General features: G+C 34.9%; 1 protein-coding gene across 10 annotated transcripts in view; it reads left to right on the top strand.

Annotated features, from left to right (window-relative positions):
- Nucleotides 1-18,230, top strand: part of VPS13B (vacuolar protein sorting 13 homolog B) — a 478,347-nt gene that overhangs the window by 231,602 nt on the left and 228,515 nt on the right. For all 10 annotated transcript variants that reach the window (XM_083824116.1, XM_083824118.1, XM_083824115.1 and 7 more), the window contains 2 exons: nucleotides 2,286-2,413; nucleotides 9,861-10,095. In XM_083824116.1, coding sequence (XP_083680242.1) covers nucleotides 2,286-2,413; nucleotides 9,861-10,095 — 363 coding nt within the window. The remainder of the gene's footprint in view (nucleotides 1-2,285; nucleotides 2,414-9,860; nucleotides 10,096-18,230) is intronic.

Raw genomic sequence — 18,230 nt, 5'->3', positions numbered from 1 at the left:
GAAGCTTTCTCTTTTTTTGGTCTTTTTTTTGAGTCTGGGGTACTAGAGTGAAGCTATTGTCTGTGATGGATACTCTTGGAATTTTGAACAGCTTTGCAGGTTTGAGTTGTACATATATGGAGAAAAATGAGTGGTGTTTCAGCTGTGTAATTTTATTTGTAAATCATAGGTAGCTGTTTCTGGCACTAGAAGGTTGATTCCCCTAACTGAGAGAGAATTACTGGAGTGTGTGTTTCCCAGCCAACAAACCATGGAAGACTGGAGCAAAACGTAGTTTTAGATCTTGCTCATGACGCATACACTTGTTCAGTGGCATAGGATATTTCCTGTTGACTGTGTTGTAAAAGCAATTTTATGTTACATGTCCTTTCATCCTAAGCTGAGGCATTCCTGCCTCTCATATTTCCAGTCTCACAGTGACTATAGACACCATTCTCCCCCTTACCCACAGTTTTATTCTTGAGTTCTGCATTCCAGTAACTCTTTTGTTTTAGTCTTTCTTCATAGTCAAGCTGTTCCTAATTCTTACCTTGTAATAAGTGTAGTACAGGGCTTGTCTACACAGAGAAGATAGTGTGAACTGAGGTAGGGTAAGAAGTTAAAGAAGAGCAGCTATTCCTCACTAAATGTCTTTATTTTAACCTAATCCATTCATAATGTGGATTGAATACTCACTATATGCAATAGAAGTCAAGAAAGAAAATATTATGAAATAGTTACAAGAAAATATTACAAAATAGCTACTCCGTGACTCCATGCTGCTTCTCCATATGGACAATTTACTTAAGTTTGTCTCTCCAGCACAACTGACAATAAACAATCCTGAAGTGTCATGCTTTCTACATTCTTATGATCCAGTTTTAACTGTTTATAACTCTTAACAGATCCATAATTGGAGCCAGGAATATCCGAGAGGTTAAAAATTCTCTCTCACTCTTTTGACCATCTCTCTTAGAATTTATTGACTCCTCACCATTTTAATAAAACTAAAGTCTGAATTTCTTTTCAGATCATTGCAGTGTAATTTGTTGAAGGATTTCGTGCAGGATATTAATCAACTGTGGTCTTTTCTAGATTTGATTGGGAAAATATCGCAAATTAATTCCTCAAGTGGCGTGAACATTGCACACTTGGCAGAAATTCACCTCTCAGATGTTTAATTTTCAATTCCCTGGATGTTTCCTTGCATGTTCAAAATTGACTGAAGACTAGTAATGCATATAAAGGGACATAATTTTGCTCACCTGAGTTCTGTTGATAGCATAATTTTGTTTTAAGATCTTTTCTGTACTTGATATGATACAGATTTCTCCTAGCAGTATAATTTGGAAGCATAAATAGTCACACTTGTGCTGATTTCAATTTAGTTTTAAATGAAGTCATGAAGAATTCATAATTTATTCTTGCAGTTTCGTCAACTCAATAAGATGTAGGCCAATACTGGGAGTGTTAAAGAAGCTGACAATAATTTGGTGCATATCCTAAAACATAGAAAGGAGCACATGTTCTGGAAGAGATGAAAGGAGGAACTATGTACCACTTACATATTATTTAATACATTCGCAATTACTACTTGATCCACTCCTTTTTTGTAGGTCTATTTTGCTCATATTTGAGCATATATTAAAATACCTAAAAACTTAAGGAAGTTTATCTTTTTACTACAAAACATTGAATGTTGCTGAAATATTTCATACTTACTTTAGTACCTTTTAAGCTTGACAAAGTCAGAAAATGGTTTAATTTTTAGACTTTTTTTTTTGATACATACTCAAAGTTTTTGCCTAATGATTTTTTTTTAAAGAAAACAAATCAAAGGCTGTAATTTAATATGGGCTTCATTTCTTACAAGTTAAAAAAACTAAAACCTTTTTTATGTTATCCTGGCAGCAGTGTATGTGAAAAACTCGTGTACTGCTATTTTATCACCCACAGGTTATCATGCTTTGAAATCTGGCTTAATTTGCTTAGGTCAAGCATTCTCCATAATATTTTCTTAGCAGTTTGTGTTTAAAAAGTTCAAGTATTTGTCCAAATGCTTTTGAAACATTGCATTTCTCAACAGGTTTAACTGGTACAGTTGTATTGCCCAAGTTCAAAACTAGTAATAGAAGCTTCTGCTACATGCTATTATCACGTAGATAGTGAGATATGTGGTGAGAGAAAATCCGTTTTAGAATTTAAAATGAGTAATCTTTTTCTTTGCTACCAGTATATATGTTACTTAGTATAATCTTTGTAAAACAATACATACACTCAGTATATTCTTTTGTTGTTTGCATTAGAATCTCGCCCTTTGTCACTTCCCGTGAAAACCATGCTGAACTCATCTGAAAGTTGCAGAAGTCCTGAAGAAAGAATGAAGGAATTTATTGGAAGAGTATGGAATGCAGTTAAGCGCCTTACACTTCAGGTAAGATGAAAAGGAAGTGAGAAAAACTATGTCTTTCCAAACTTTATGATATTTTTTATGCATCCTAGTGCTTTTTATGGAGGGTTTTTAAAGGAGCTCCCAGGTTTTACTGTTTTATTTCAGTAGTTTCAAAGTCTTAGAGGCTGAAAAATAAAATACAGATTTTTGGTAAATTAGGCTAAGAATTTTTTCATTTTTGATTATTAGTTTTCAAAATACTTTTCTATATTTAAGGGGAAGATCCTTTAAAGTGTTACGTCAAGAAATAAATGCTCGTCACAGTTTCTATATTATAAACATAGTTAGCTACCTTTTTTTCCATAATTAGATTTGCGTAGTACCTTCCTTTTTAAAAATATTTGAGGAAACTGCATATGATATATTTTGGGGGATGGTGTATGATACAATGCAATGTTATACAGTAGTGGCTCAGATGCTTACCTATGTACCTTTTTATTAAGGAAAATTACGTGATCAATCAGATTAAATTCTTTCATCCTAGACTGCTTTAGATTGTGGTCAGAATTTTCAGGCATCAAAATATATGCATGCTATACACACACACACACAAACAAAAAGGCAATGTTAGAAATCTTGTGTTTTGATTACATGACCAAATACTAGATGGCTTAGAAATGCATTAGGACTCTGTGCTTCCAAGTATATATCAAATGCCCGCTTGGAAATTACCCTAATTTAGGATTGTTGTAAACTGTTACTTTTGAACAGTACATTCAATGAGAATGGTATTTTATGGTACATCAGCATGTAGTAGCTGAACTATTTTCACATTAAAATAAAACTTAATTAAATTAAAATTTATTGTCAGGAAATACAATACCTTCCTACCAAGAAAAATATTTATTCATATACAGCCTCCTCTCAGAATTTGTCTGTTTTTTCTCCTGTTTGAGGCAGAAAATAATTTGATTGGGTTCAAAATATTTCAAAGGTTGAAAAGTTAAGTTTTTCCTGAGCAAGAACCTCAGATTAGTAACTTAATTGCACAACATAGTGAAGTTGAGGAGACACTTTCTGTTAACTTGATCTAGGTTTCATTCAGCTCTTTTATTATTGTTTCATAGGTATTTTGCTTGTTTTCACTTCTTTCTTAATGTTGTCACCAATGGAGAAGAGAATGACTAAATACGGGGAATTGAGGGTCATTTTTAAGATGTTTGAAAGAAGCTGTATATTTTTTATGTGTTTGGGTGATACCTAGCACAGTGAAACTCCTTATATAAATGAGTCCTGCAGTTTGAGTCATAATGAAAATAATAATCAAATATTTAGGATGATGAAGAGCTGGATCCTTTCTAAATTATAAAAATTGAATAAGGACTAAGATGTCTGTTTCTTCTGCTCACATTTTTCATGGTAAGCTTTGTTACATAAGCAAGCAATCAAGTGAATTTTTTTTTTGAAGAATGTGTAAGATTCTAACTTGTAAGAACTAGTTAAAAATTAAGTTTGCCTGTTACAAAGGAGAAAAAAAATGTGTTCAAACTAGTATTTTTTGTGGAGGTGAAAATTGATAGCAGTGATAGGCATAGTTTTTTTTCAAAGACTAATTGGTAAATATAGCCTTACTTCGACATAAAACACTTATGGATTAGAGCTAGTGGTGGCTGAGGATTTATTTATTTATTTATTTTAAGAACTATTTCTCATGTCTGAAGTTCTAGATTTATTTAGTTTTTGAAGGTGGGCTGTTTTGTGGTTTTTTTTTGTTGTTATTTTTTGGTAGGGTACTCAGATACTTTCAAATTTCATCATTACGAATATGAAATTATATTTTTTTATCTCTGTTGAAGTTCAATGACCTTATGAAGTCATAGTTTACACACTTCTGATATGTTTCATTATTATTCTTTGATCATACTTGGTAAAGTATATCCAATATCTTGCCAGAAGGGGAAGTAGAAAGTACCAGTAGAAAGTTGCAACAGACTCCACAGAAATAGCACAAACACAGCCAATATCCAAGAATGTGTTTCCAAACAAATATACAGTAGTCCTTCATAGTGAAATATAAGGGATTGGTAGGTGTGCTTGCTGTTCTTCTTGTTGCCTAGCAGTTCCTTTGTCTATTTTATTTAAATATATTTTTGAAGACATAAATGCATATAGATATACAGCTTTTTTCCTTCAATACCAGCCTAAATAGGAAAGGTGAATTTGTGCAAAGCAATGTGTAGATTATTAGAAGAGGAGGGTTATGACCCTGTTTTTTGGTTCAAGTACAGTATTAGATATTTATACCTTTAATAAAATAGACTGTGCATTTAGATTTTCTGTGGATAGGAAAAAGCCAAATTTCTGGATTTATTTTTTTTTCTGGTTAAATACTGGAGCACTTAGACTCTAGCCTTTTTTTCTAAAGCTATTTTCATGTTCCTGGATCTTTTATTAACATGATTGTAGAACAGAAAAGTCTACAGTTGTCGTCAGATAAAACAGAACTTCATAACTTAAAATCATCAAAGGATTATTCTTTTAGTGGAAGTTTGAGCAAGTAAATGTGCTTGGAACCAAAGTAACTGGAAAGTTTATTTTGGATCCAAAGCTGGTACTTGCTTAGCCCTAGCCCTGGCTTGCTAATGATAGAATATTGCATGAAGATTTTGTGCATTGGAGTTGTGGTAAGCTATTAGTATTTTAGTAAAAAGACTTCCATACTTAACTGTAAAAAGTTGCTTTTATTATTTAATTGTTGTAGGATTTTATATGCAGCCTTTAAGTCTTTTTGGCAGTTACACGGTGTAGGAGGTTAATACTCACTTTTCACGTGTTCTTCATGCTAATAGTTGCTAAAATTGTGGAGCAGTATAAACACAGTTATTTTTAATTGGTTGTTAATACTGGATTCCAGTGAGAATAATGAAGGATCTGTATTAAAAGCAAATGAATTAATGAGTAATCTTGCAATGAATGCCAACTAAGAGTGTAATTATTTCGTATAAAGCTTAGCCAGCTATTCCACGTGCTTTTAACTATCCCTGAAATTATTTGAAAAAATAAGTCTGTTTCCTGAAATTATTGAAAATAATATTTTCTTTTAGGCATATAACCTATACAAAATTTTAGTCAAAGTGAAACACTGACTGAAAGAACAGAAGTTGAGGATGAGATTGAGTAACGCTCCTATTTTTTGTATTCTTGGGTCAGGAAGAGACTTTGTGATATTTAACAATTGAGCTATAAGCAGTTATTCAGCAGTTATGAGCTAGGATGATGTCTTATGATGGTTACTTATCACAAACTGTCAAACAAAAAGCTTTCTGTAAATAACAATAAGCTTTTTTAAATGAAGCTTACTTAGAAAAAATAGGAATACTGTATAGTGCCAAGACAGTGTTTCAAGTGGTAAAAGAAAAATGCAGCTGATCCTTATTATACTCCTTTTTATATATAGGTAGCCTGCTCTCTTAGTCCTCATACTCATGTGCTCTGCTTTCCTTTTATATCTTTTTTATTTTTTTTTTTTTGTTTAAAACATGAATTTCCAGCCTGCCTTTTAAAATTTGAACAGACGGTGCTGTCTGGCTCAACTGCAACTGGTAGAGTTGGGTTGGAGTGATTGTCAGAAGCTGAGTCCTACAATAATGTCTACACCATAAACCCACATGGGATGTGTTACGGTGGATCTTTGCCGTTTGGGGAGTAATTACGAGATTATATTCCATATCTGAAACTCCCTGAAAAACACATCAGCCTTTTTGAGGAGATAATATGATAGATGATGATTAATGCGGAGAGAGGCCATTCCCCAGGAGACAGCTTTATGTGAGTGTCACCTAGTAGGTCATCTTCAACACCTCTAATTGGTTTACATAGCTGTAAAATGTGGGCTAGGGAAGTGAATCTCACTGTTTCACTGTCTTGAAAGGCTGTAGAGGCTCTTGTATAACCTTTCCCTCTTTGTTGTGCTTGTACAGAATAGCTATGGACTGTCACTTGTTTTGCTTTGCTCACTCTCTCCCTACCCACTCTCCTCAGCTCTGAAGACCTAATTCTTGTGTAGTGTATATATTTCACAGTTCTCTCTATAGAGCAACATCCTCTTTCTAAAATATGAATTAATAAAATAGTCCGTTTATTCCAGTAACTAAATACTTTCCTTCTTATACAACCGAGATCTTAAAGTCATTATGCTTTTTTAGGTTTATATATTAATGAAAGCTTAGAGCAATATGCTTTGAGTACCTTTTTGAAAGTAGAAGGGAAAATACTGCTTACTTCATAGGTTTATCATTAGCATACGTTACTTAGCATGTGTAGGCCTTGACATAATAGAAATGAAAATAGAGGGTGATACTGTTTCAAGAATTTGTAATAATTCCTTCTCTTTAACACATGAATGTGTTCAGTATTGGCAAAAGGACACGTTGCTACCAAAACTGAAATAAGATCCTTGAAACAGAAAGGATGTTGCCATGGAAAAATGAAGTAACACTCAGTGCAGCTGCGAAGCATTAATGAATAGGATATTTTTTTAAAAGATCATTTGTGTTTGGTGTGGCTTGGAGGGTCCCAACCAGATGGTTTCCATGAACAGGATCTGACCCCCAGCTTGAGGACTTCTTACTGGCAGATTACTTCATTTTCTTTCCCTTGGATTGTCAGATCCTTACATTAATGCAAGATTTACTGCTGCAGATTTATATTCAGTTACATAAATCAGTCACATTTTACATTAAATTCACAATTTTAGACACACAGTTTAACAGTTATTTTAAAAGTGTAAAAAGATTTATATGATAGCTTTAATATATGCTATTGATGTAGTTTAATTTTAAGATATTTGGACTACATATATTTTAAAGCACTTTCTGATTGGTGAAGCAATCTGTAGCACACATTCTCACTTTTTGTCCAACATATAATTCCATCCTTTTAGGTGCAGTCTACCATTCTTTCAGTGGAACTTGTTCTTAGAGAGATTTCCCAGATTCTGTCAGACAAATATTTACAAATCCAATTGAAGTTGGTAGTTGTGTCTTAGTAGAACCTGCCTTTGAGAAGTTCAACAGGTGCAATTCAAATGCTTGAATTTGCACTTACCAGGCCCTGGTGCATCCAAGTTGGCAATTTCTTATATTATTACAATTATTGCATGTTTTACCCTAAAATGTGGAATTTTGCCATGTTTTCTCTGCATTGGCTTTTGAAATCCTGCAATAATGTTTGGCAAATTTCACTTATCCTTGTAAAACTTTAAATGAAACACAAGTATACAAACCATAGCTGTAAGCAGATCTTTAATTTAACATATTCAGGGCCTGATGCTGTCAAGTACACCCCATCAAAATTCACTGTCCAAGTCCAATGCAATTTTTTGAAAATGAATACTAAAATATCCATCTATGGATGGATGAAATTTCCCTCAAGCATTTGAAGGAGTGAAACTATTGTGAGTCTACTTCAATATTCTTGATGCATTGAAGTAAAACAAAAATGACCTGAAGAACTTGTCTTCAATACAAAGCTGTACTGAACTGTAAATTAAGTGTAACAACTCTACTGAGTATTGAGAGCTCTTCTCAAGAGTACTCTGTAAAACATCTCCTGTAGATCCTGCTGCTGGTAATGCGATAAACTATTGCATCTCTCCAGGCTGGTGGAATTTTTGGGTTATTATTACCACATGGTTTGTATATCCAGGCAGTATTTGATGTTAGTCATCATGAATATATATATATATATATATATATGGATGATCTGTTATAAACTGTTTACTCAGTAAGTGTGCTGATAAAACAAAAGTTACATTGATCGTAACTTCTTTTGTCATCTATTTATCATTATCTCACAATGGTTTGACCTGCAACTTATTACTAATAGACCAGAAAATGATCTAACGTGTCAGCGTAAAAATCTTTGCAAATTGACACAATGACTAATTTACCAGTTTGGAAAAAAAAAAAATCTAAATCTATTACATCTGTAACAATACACTGTTGCTTTTCATCCAGTATAAATAATGTACACTCTGCAACCTTGGATCAATAAACTACTTATCAAAGATGTAATTAACTTCATTTTACAACTCAAACAGTTCTAAAACTAGAAACAAACACAGACTTCATGAAACAATGTATTTATTTTTGCAAAATTCTACTTATATTTTTCTGCAGTGAATTCTTGTCAGTTTGTCTAAGCAAAAGGGCACAAAAATGCTGAAATAAAGATGAATATCTGCGTTCTCCTGACTAGACTGGCAAAGTACTTATGGTGCTCAGGAATTCCAGTTCTATTCCAAATCATGTGGTCTTAAGAGATTATTAGCCTTAAGGGAAAGGGGGTGTGATGTACAAACCTTGGTTATCAATTTTAGCTATGATGTCTTTAATGATGGCAAATTGGAAGACTCTGTTAGAAAGTCTAACAGAGTTAGACAGCAAAGAAATGTTCTTTTATCACAGCTACAAATAACATCTTGTATCCAATATTTTGTACACTAGACTTTTCCAAACTATTATGAAGAAGTGAACTGAATCATAGTTTGTACTTGCTTAACAAAGCATTCAAGTGTGCAGGCTGTTAGGACTATTTGATATCCAGGTGCAGAATATTGCTTTTAAGAGCCAAGGAAGACGGTAACAGTCTGCAGCTTACACCACCTCTGAATTAACAAGTCATGATGAGTTCAGTCCTTTATTTGGACTCACTTAGTCTTGCTAGAAGTTCATAAGAAGATGGCAGAATGGTCATAAATGTTTCAGAGTACCACCATTGTGTGAAAATAAAGAACAAAAAGTGCTATTTCATATGAAATTACATGTATTATATCTGAAAACAGGGCAAAAGCTGAACTTTATTAATTTTTCTCCCTTTTTTAAAAATTTATGTATGTACCTGTCCATTTGTTTTAAAGTCAAATTTTCACCAGTGTTTTTTTTCTAGTTTGTCTGATGATTAACCTTTTTGTACATACACATCACAATCGACTACAAAGTAAAGACAGAATTCACCATGAAATAACTCTTTGCTGAAGTCTTTGTAGAAACTAAGAGCATATAAAATGGTGGTTAGTTCTAGAGACTTAACTGTTGCTTACAAAAACTAATGCACTGACAAAAAAGGAGGACTTCCTCAGTTTTATTGTGAGAAAATTTTCTAGGTGAATCACGCTTCCTGTAAGAAGCTGTTGAAAGGTAGATAGATACATATTCAGTTTGCATGGTAACACCATTCTGATGAAATTTACAGACCAAAACGATGCTTTTTCTTCCATCACCTTCCGTAATCATATATTACAAGACTGTTATATTCTCTAACATTTTGTGCCATATTTCCTCTTAATTCTACTAAGAGCCATTTTAAATCAACTGTGATAGATAAGTAACATGAGATTTTGTACCAAAATGAATGCGCCATGGGAGGGAGGAAAGGGGAGAAATGATAATCTGTTTCTGAGAAATCTTTCCTGACTTTGTTTTTACAGCTTGAAGTACAGTCATGTTGTGTGTTCCTTCCAAATGACAGCCTGCCTTCCCCAAGTACTATTGTATCAGGTGATATTCCTGGGACTGTCCGAAGCTGGTACCATGGCCAGGCCAGTATGCCTGGCACGCTAGTTGTCTGCTTGCCGCAGGTAAAGATCATGAGTGCTGGACACAAACATATGGAACCCCTGCAGGAAATCCCATTTGTTGTGCTGAGACCCATCCTTGAAGAAGGTAATGTGATAAATTCAAAAATTACTCTTTAATTTCCGTTTATAACTTATATGAAAGTTATCTTCATTTTATTTTGAAAACTTGTGATGCTGTGGCAGTTTTTTAGCAATATGTTGTATATTAATGATGGCTAAGAATACTCACAACAATCTTTGCCCCATGGAAATCAAAGTGAAATTCATCATCACTGAACTAGCAGTAGTCCTGTAATATGTTTTAAATGTTTGGGGAAGCCAGAAAAAGTAAGGACTGATTTTTTTCAGTCAGTGTTTTTTTCATTCAAGTTATTGTGTAGCCACAAGCAGTTGGTTTGACACAACAGAGGGGGCAGTGAGCTGTGAATTCTAAGACAGAATGGAGGCAGGTGGGGAAAAATATCTTATGCCACCTTTTCTGGGGGGAAAAAAAAAAAGGCGTCTTGGATCTAATATTTGAAGTGAGAGAAGAAAAATATAGCAGACTATCAGAACAGTGAGACTTTATTGGTCATCATGATAAGCAACAGCCATGTTCTGGGTTGTGTGTCTGTAGGGCATTGTAGAAAGGTTTTTGTAGAGAAATAAGGAGAAATTGAGAAAATTGTATGAATGTTTATGGGTGGGATGCTCTTGTGCGTGAGGTAAGGATGAGGAAAAAGTTTGGTAGTGTTTATTTGAAAACCTAATATTTGACAGAGATTTGAATTGTTGACCAATTTGGGGGAAGAATTAAGTTGTAACATTATGCAACTGATTGAGAAATGGAGGGGATAAGCTGTAAAGGAACTAGGAAGTGAAAACAAGCTACTTAAATTTAATATGATTTTGTAATCATATTAAGTCCTTAGAAATGACCACAGTAAATGGCATAGGGATTTGCAGCAGTCTTTTGAAGGAATACCAGTGTAAAAATCTTGGTTTACTCATATTCATGTGAAAAAACATATTTTGGAAATAGGTGCGACAAATATCCCTAACAGTCTTCAGTCTTGGTTTTTGGATTATTTTGATGGCATCCATGAGATCTAGCCCTATAACAAAGTTGAAAAGTTCATGGAAATGTCAGTGAGCGGTTAGATCATTATTGTATTCTTGAAATATATTATTTGGAAAGTATTGTTGCTATTTTGTGTATTTGTTCTATAATGACGAGAGGAAGATGCAGTAGTTGTTATGCTGGTTTGGGGACGGCCTTTTCTGGGAAAAAAAATACTCTGTTTTCTGCATATATATTGCTGAAACAAGCGGTTATAAAGGGTATGCTGTGAAAAATTGAGGTTGAAGCATATTCAAGAACTACTCTGCTTTTGCAATCTCAAATTTGTTTGGATCTGTAAGTGTTTTCCCTCTTCTTTTGTTTTACCATTTATATTGGTTGAACTCTTCTTCTCCTTCCTATATTTTAACTTAACCTGCATCAACAGAAACAAAATACAGTTCTTGATACTGAAAGTCATATCAGAGGTGTGCTAAATGCAGCCAACTGGGGGGGGAAAAAGAGAGAGAAAGGTAATGTGGTTTTTTCCTAATTACTTTCAGTAGGAATGATCTGTTTTGCTAATCATAGTGACAGATAAAAGATAAATTTAATAAAAGTCTTTTGTTTGCTTTAAGCTGATGATGTAATTTAAACCATTTATAAAAGTAAGAAGTCATTTGAATTTTGTCAAACCTAGATTTGAAGGAAAGATCCTAGTGAGAGAAAAGAATCCCCCTGGTTGGGATAAAGCCTATGGTAAGGAATTTATTTGTGTGTGGCTTTGTGCTCTGGGAATAATGCCAAACAGAAGTTCTCACAATCTTGATATTTTTGATTCTCTAATGGAGTTGTTGCCTTCTCCCATGCCAAAACTCCCCCTTAAACAGACTATTACAAAGTTTTTTCAAAGCTTTTAAGTTAACTTCTTTGTTTCTTCCCGTGAAGAGGTAAATATTTTTTATGGACTTTCATTGGGAGTCTTTCAAATTTGCATTCTGTCTTTGAACAAGACTTCAGGGACATAGCATCATTCATAAAACATGTTACCACCTCTCTGAAATGATATTTATTCAGCCTTGCTTGTCCTGGAAACTATTTTTTGAATCATTCATTCTTTCATGAAGAAGATGTGAAAGGCTTATTTACAAAGATGCATCATTACTTTTAAGAAAGCTGTGTGCTCAGTCATACATGTTTCTTATCACCTGAAAAACTGAAAAAAAGGACATAAAAAAGGGAGCATAGTCATACTGTCATTTGGTGATATTACAGCTTACTCACAAAGACTTAAGATATCAACATATTGTAAAAACTGCTTATACAAAATTCCTTAATCATGTATTTCCATTTGTTTTCAGAGTTTGTATACAGGTCTTTTCTGAAGTAATTTTAGTTTGTAGGGATATTTAAAAGAACTTTTTATGTTCTTAAAAACTTAAGAAGTTAAAGTACTATACTTAAAAGAACTTTTAAGTATAGTAGTTTGATTTGGGAACATAACTTAGCTCAGTCACACTATGTAGGATATGATCAGAAATAGATTTAACTGTGTAAAGAATGAGGTGTTCTGTTGAATTTCTGTTGAATTACAGGTACTACTTAATAAGATCCTTAAAAAAAAGTTTTAGATTACATTAAGTATTATCTTTATAGTTCAAATCAAGCCGATGAGGAAAATTTTAGATCCAGTTATTACCCATGAGGCAGTATTCACTGAAGAAATTAAAACAGTTAGAAAGGAGAAAATAAGTAGAAAGAAACTCGATTTAAGAGCAGGACTGAAATGTTTAGGGAACTGCTTAAAGTGAGCTGTGATTTTCTGTGAATGTTTGTGTGTTTCTGACATCAGCTACTTGACAAATCTTCTATATATTGTTCTAGTCACCCCCCAGAACAGTAAGATAAAACATGGTGAAGTTAGATATGGACAAAAGTTGTTCCGGATGGGACTTCTGAACTGCTATGTGTTCTTCCGAAAATGTTTGCATTCACATTTGAAATGTTATAACAGGAAAAGAAATTGAAAACATGAAGGGAATTAAAATGTTGCTTTGGATGTAGCACTGTGTTTTAGAGTAATAATGAGAACATTTTTGGCATCTGTGAAGTCTTCCTGTGTTTAGAAGCTTGCATTTTAGTTATTTAGAATATTTTCCCGGCTTCCATTCGTATTTTTAAATTAATTACTGATTGTTAGTTTGTTCCCCCTGCTTCAATTTCTATTTTTTTATTTTATTTTTTTTACAATCCTTAACTGGCATGTGTAAGATGTTCTTCTCTGGGTTATACTGGTAATTTCTATCATGCAGTCTTTGTAAATATGTTATTTTTAGGTAAGATAAAGTAAGACAGGTATTTAAGTAAGAAATAGTAAAAATACAGGGGAAAAAAGTGTTCAAAATAGCTTCAATTGTTGCTGCAGTTGCTAGGTGTCACATTCACATTCTCATATGAATCACAGTGTAATGACAATTATGTAAATCACTGTATTCCATACATTTAAATATGAGGACAATCCCTGAGAGATGGCGCTTTTTTTGTGAACTATGACAAATTATGTAACCTCACGGATATTTTGTAGCATATGTTTAAACTCAGTAAGTTGTCATGTGACTTGTAAGGAAGTAGAAGATTAGGATATCTAATACTGGTGTCTGAATTAATTGTAATGAAGTGTTTTGATAATAAACTACTACAATACAATAGCAGCATATAGACTTGAACACCCAAAAATGGCAGCTGAATTTTGGCAGTAGTATTTAGGCCATTCCTAGAAATAATTATCTTGCATTAGATTAAAATAATGCTGTATTTCAATATAAAAACATAAAAATAATTTCTGTAAATTGTGAGATGAGTATTTAAGTCATTTGGCCAATTATTTTGTGGAAAACTATTTGGCCTTCAAATAGTGATCTGGTTCAGCTTATACTCCGTGTCACCATCTCCACAACATGGTAATAATTGTATTCAATTTATCTGTTATGAGTAATGACTTTATAAAGTTAGCATTCACATTTTAGTGACATTCTTCAGGATCTGAATGGCAATGAAGTTCAACTTAAAGAGCTTTTTATCCATGTGAGCTCTTGAATAGCCAGGCTTAAGTTAGCAAGTCATGTGTGTGCTTATGTTTGAAGTCTGTAGAACTAAATCTCACCTGCAGTGAGTGCTGAACTTGGACAAAGCTCTCTGTGCTTTCAACTAGGTGCATATATACAGTCATAATAACTGCTACCATGTTGCATGACTGGGAGTAAGTACAATGCTGACCTAATAGTAACTATTGCAATATCTCTTTATTTAAACATTGCATGAACAAAGACAGAGTAATCGTAGAATCACGGAATGGTTTGGGTTAAAAAGGACCTTAAAGTCCATCCAGTTCCAAACGCCCCTGCCATGGGCAGGGACACCTCCCACCAGACCAGGTTGCTCAAAGCCCCATCCAGCCTGGCCTTGAGCACCTCCAGGGATGGGGTATCCACAGCTTCTCTCAGCAACTTGTGCCAGTGCCTCACCACCCTCTGAATAAAAAATCTCCTGCTTATATATAATCTAAACGTATCCTCTTTTACTTTAAGACCATTGCCCTATCACTATACTCCTTGACAAAGAGCCCCTCTTCAGCTTTCCTGTAGGCTCCTTTTAGGTACTGGAAGGCTGTAATGAGGTCTGTCTGGAGCCTTTTCTTCTTCAGGCTGGATAAACCCAACTCCCTCAGTCTGTCCTCATAAGAGAGCTGCTCCAGCCCTCTGATCATTTTCATGGCCCTCCTCTGGACTTGCTCTACTGCTGAATGTCGTGCAGTACTCTAGGTGAGGTCTCACAAGAGCAGGGCTGAGGGGGACAGTCACCTCCCTCGCCCTGCTGGCCATGCTGCATTTGATGCAGCCCAGGATACAGTTGGCTTTCTGGGCTTTAAGTGCACATTGCTGGCTCCTGTTGAGCTTCGCATCAACCAACACCCCCAGGTCCTTCTCCTCAGGGCTGCTTTCAATCCACTCTCTGCTCAGCCTGTATTTGTGCTTGGGATCGCCCTGGCCCAGATGCAGGACCTTACACTTGGCCTTGTTGTACCTCATGAGGTTCACCCCGGCCCACGTCTCAGGCCTGTCCAGGTCCCTCTGGATGTCATCCCTTCCCTCCAGTGTGTTGACCGCACCACACAGCTTGGTGTCATCGGCAGACTTGCTGACGGTGCACTCAGTTTCACTGTTCATTTCACCATCAAGGATGTTAGATTGTGCCAGTTCCAATACTGACCCCTGAGAAACACCACTCATTACTGATCTCCACTTGGACATTAAGCCATTGACAGCAACACTTTGAGGCGACCATGCAGCCAATTCCTTACCCACCAGGTGGTCCATCTGTCACATCCATGTCTCTTCAGTTTAGAGACAAGGATATGATGGGGGACAAGTGTCAAGCGCTTTGCACAAGTCCAGGTAGATTAGGACAAGAGGCAATGGCCTCGAGTTGTGCCAGGAGAGGTTCAGGTTGGAAATTAGAGAAACTTCTCAGAAAGAGTAGTCAGGCATTGGAATGGGCTGGCCAGGGAGGTGATGGAGTCGCTGCCCCAGGGGGTGTTTAAGGAAAGGTTGTATGTGGGCATGGACATGTGTGTGGACATGGTTTAGTGGGTAATATTGGTGGTAGGGGGGTGGTTGGATCAGATGATCTTGGAGGTCTTTTCCAACTTTAATGATTCTAGGTGATGTCTTCTGCTCTTATACACATTACAAAAGTAATTCACTCTGTAGAAAAGAAGTCTTGCCAAAATGTAGCAAATAAATTATGAATTCCAGAAAATTGTCTGGTGATCAGGTCAGCCAACTGCCAAAGATCTGAAAGTGGTATTTCTAATTTTAAGAAGTTATCAAAACAGTTGATCTTAATAAATACATTTTCAGGTTTTTCAAACATAAGTGATCTTTAGAGAAATTAAAAATAAGTATTTATGACAGCTATAGGTCAGGAACTAACCGGAATCTTCAACCGTACTAGGGCTCTTTCATGTGTATCTTTTATATTCTTGCCAGTAAGAGAAGAGGTGAGCTCTGGTTCCATTAGAGGCAATATAAGTTTTACTTATAATATTTTAGTATAAAAGAATCTCAGCAATTAGATGATGAAACGTGGATGGTAAGGTTAGACATATAGAGAAAACATCTGCAAAGTGTGGCACTGGCTTTTTTCCATCCTTTATTCCTACTAATAAATGAGTTTTGAAATAAAATCTATAAACACTGTTGCTTTTAATGGTTAGCACTTTCAGGTGCTGAAATATTTTCATAAAACCAATCTGCAAATGAATGCATGTAAGCAATTATTATTTTTTTAACAAATAAAGCAAACTTAAGTACAACCACAAAACAAGCCTTTATTAGGTGGACAGTTCTGGTGTACTGTTAGAATGTCACATAGTGTATATGGAGCTGAGAAAGAGGAAATTGATGAAAATAAGGGGGATTTCATAGTTGTAAATTTGTCATATATGTTCTGTAGTATTTGTTCAGCAGCATACTGCGGTTTCTATACGTGTAACAAAATTTGATTGGTAATTTTTTTCTAAGGTAGATACTGTATACAGTGTAAAACAGTATCTCTCTTCAGAGATTCTTCCTAATCCCTGAAATACAAGCAATGTTAATTTAATGTGATGGTCACAGGAAAAAAAAAATCATGCATAGTAATTAGAAACATATCGTTAGAGTTGACTTTGCATTTGAATTTTTTCCGTCTATTACAATTAATATTTTGTATTTCTTGGCTGACTGAACTTGGAAAAAATACAGTTTGCTAACTACTTTTAAATTTATAATCTGAAACATTTCCAAAATATTTTCAAGTTACTTTGGCTGAGCTGAAATCTTCAGTATGTCATAGCTGCAAAATAAACTACTGAATTTTTCAGTTCTTTCTTGGGATGAGATACACAGGCTTCCCTGATATATATTCCTGACCATATATACCCATATATACCCACTACTTGCGGATGACTCAATAGAACTCTTACTAAAATAATATCATAAAAAGGTGTTTGGGTCCATTTTTATTTTTCTAAACTTTTCTAAAATGTCTTTTAATTAATCAGAGTTAACACTTAATTAGTAGTATTTCTCAACAACGTGATTTCTCAGCAGGACAGTGTTGACCGTACGACACAAAAGGCAGCAAGCCGACTCTCCATATATTATTTAAATTCTCAAGTTCAAGTTATCTATTGCTTTATGAAACCTTTAGGATCCATCCCAGTGTACATCTGCATTTTTCTGCCATCTTCTGTTCTGATTCTTAAGACTGGCTCCCATGCTTCTGCGTTATCAGATGAATTTGGACTCTGCTTACCACTGTGATTCCAGGCCATGAGTTGTGAAAAATAAAACATCATATCAAATAATCTTCTGAATTTTGATATAGAAATGAGAACTTTGTCCTTTTCTTCCTCCAAATGAGTGTGCTCTGTACAAAGATGAAGAATTTTTCTGCCCTGAGTGAGATTTATGGATGAGCACTAGCGTGCTATGCTTGGATGCAAGACTGCATCTAGCAACCTTTACATGACTTTGAACTGGGGCTGATGCTTTCTCTTGGTGGATTGAAGGCTCATGTGTTGGGCACTGACTCTCTGTCATTCAAGTGGGGACAAAAAGGCCCAACTTCCTCAGCGGAAAATCTGATAAATGGAATAATGAAACTTTGTTTAGAGGAAAAATAATAATCTGAAATAATTGTTATGCTCTTGCATTTCTAAAGAGGAAAAAAAAATACGTTTGTATATTGCATGTGAAATGAGAATTACCCACTTATCTTTCCTTGTCTTATTTTCCCCACTTCTGTTGAGCATTCTTTGGGTTTTGGTTCACGGTCTCTTGCAGACCCCAAATTATTTCTTTGGGAAAGAGATATGTGGGATACTCCTTCAGTTTGCATCATTGCATCATCTGTTTTCTCAGTTCTTCAGGCAGTTCCTTTCACCTCTGGCTGGTAGAGCCAGAGGTTTTCTCTCACTAAAAAGAGTTCCTGTGGGCCTTTTGATGACTGACCCAAATAATTCTCTCTCTGGTCCTGCTTTGGAGAATATTCCTGTCTGTTCTTTTCCCATCTATTGACAATCTAAAGAAAACCTTACTGTTTCTCTGATACAATCAAACTGGTTGTATCAAAGCTGT

This window comes from Anser anser (genome assembly GCF_964211835.1).
Source record: "Anser anser genome assembly, chromosome: 2".
Lineage (NCBI taxonomy): Eukaryota > Metazoa > Chordata > Aves > Anseriformes > Anatidae > Anser > Anser anser.
This window is presented reverse-complemented; position numbering and strand designations above follow the sequence as displayed.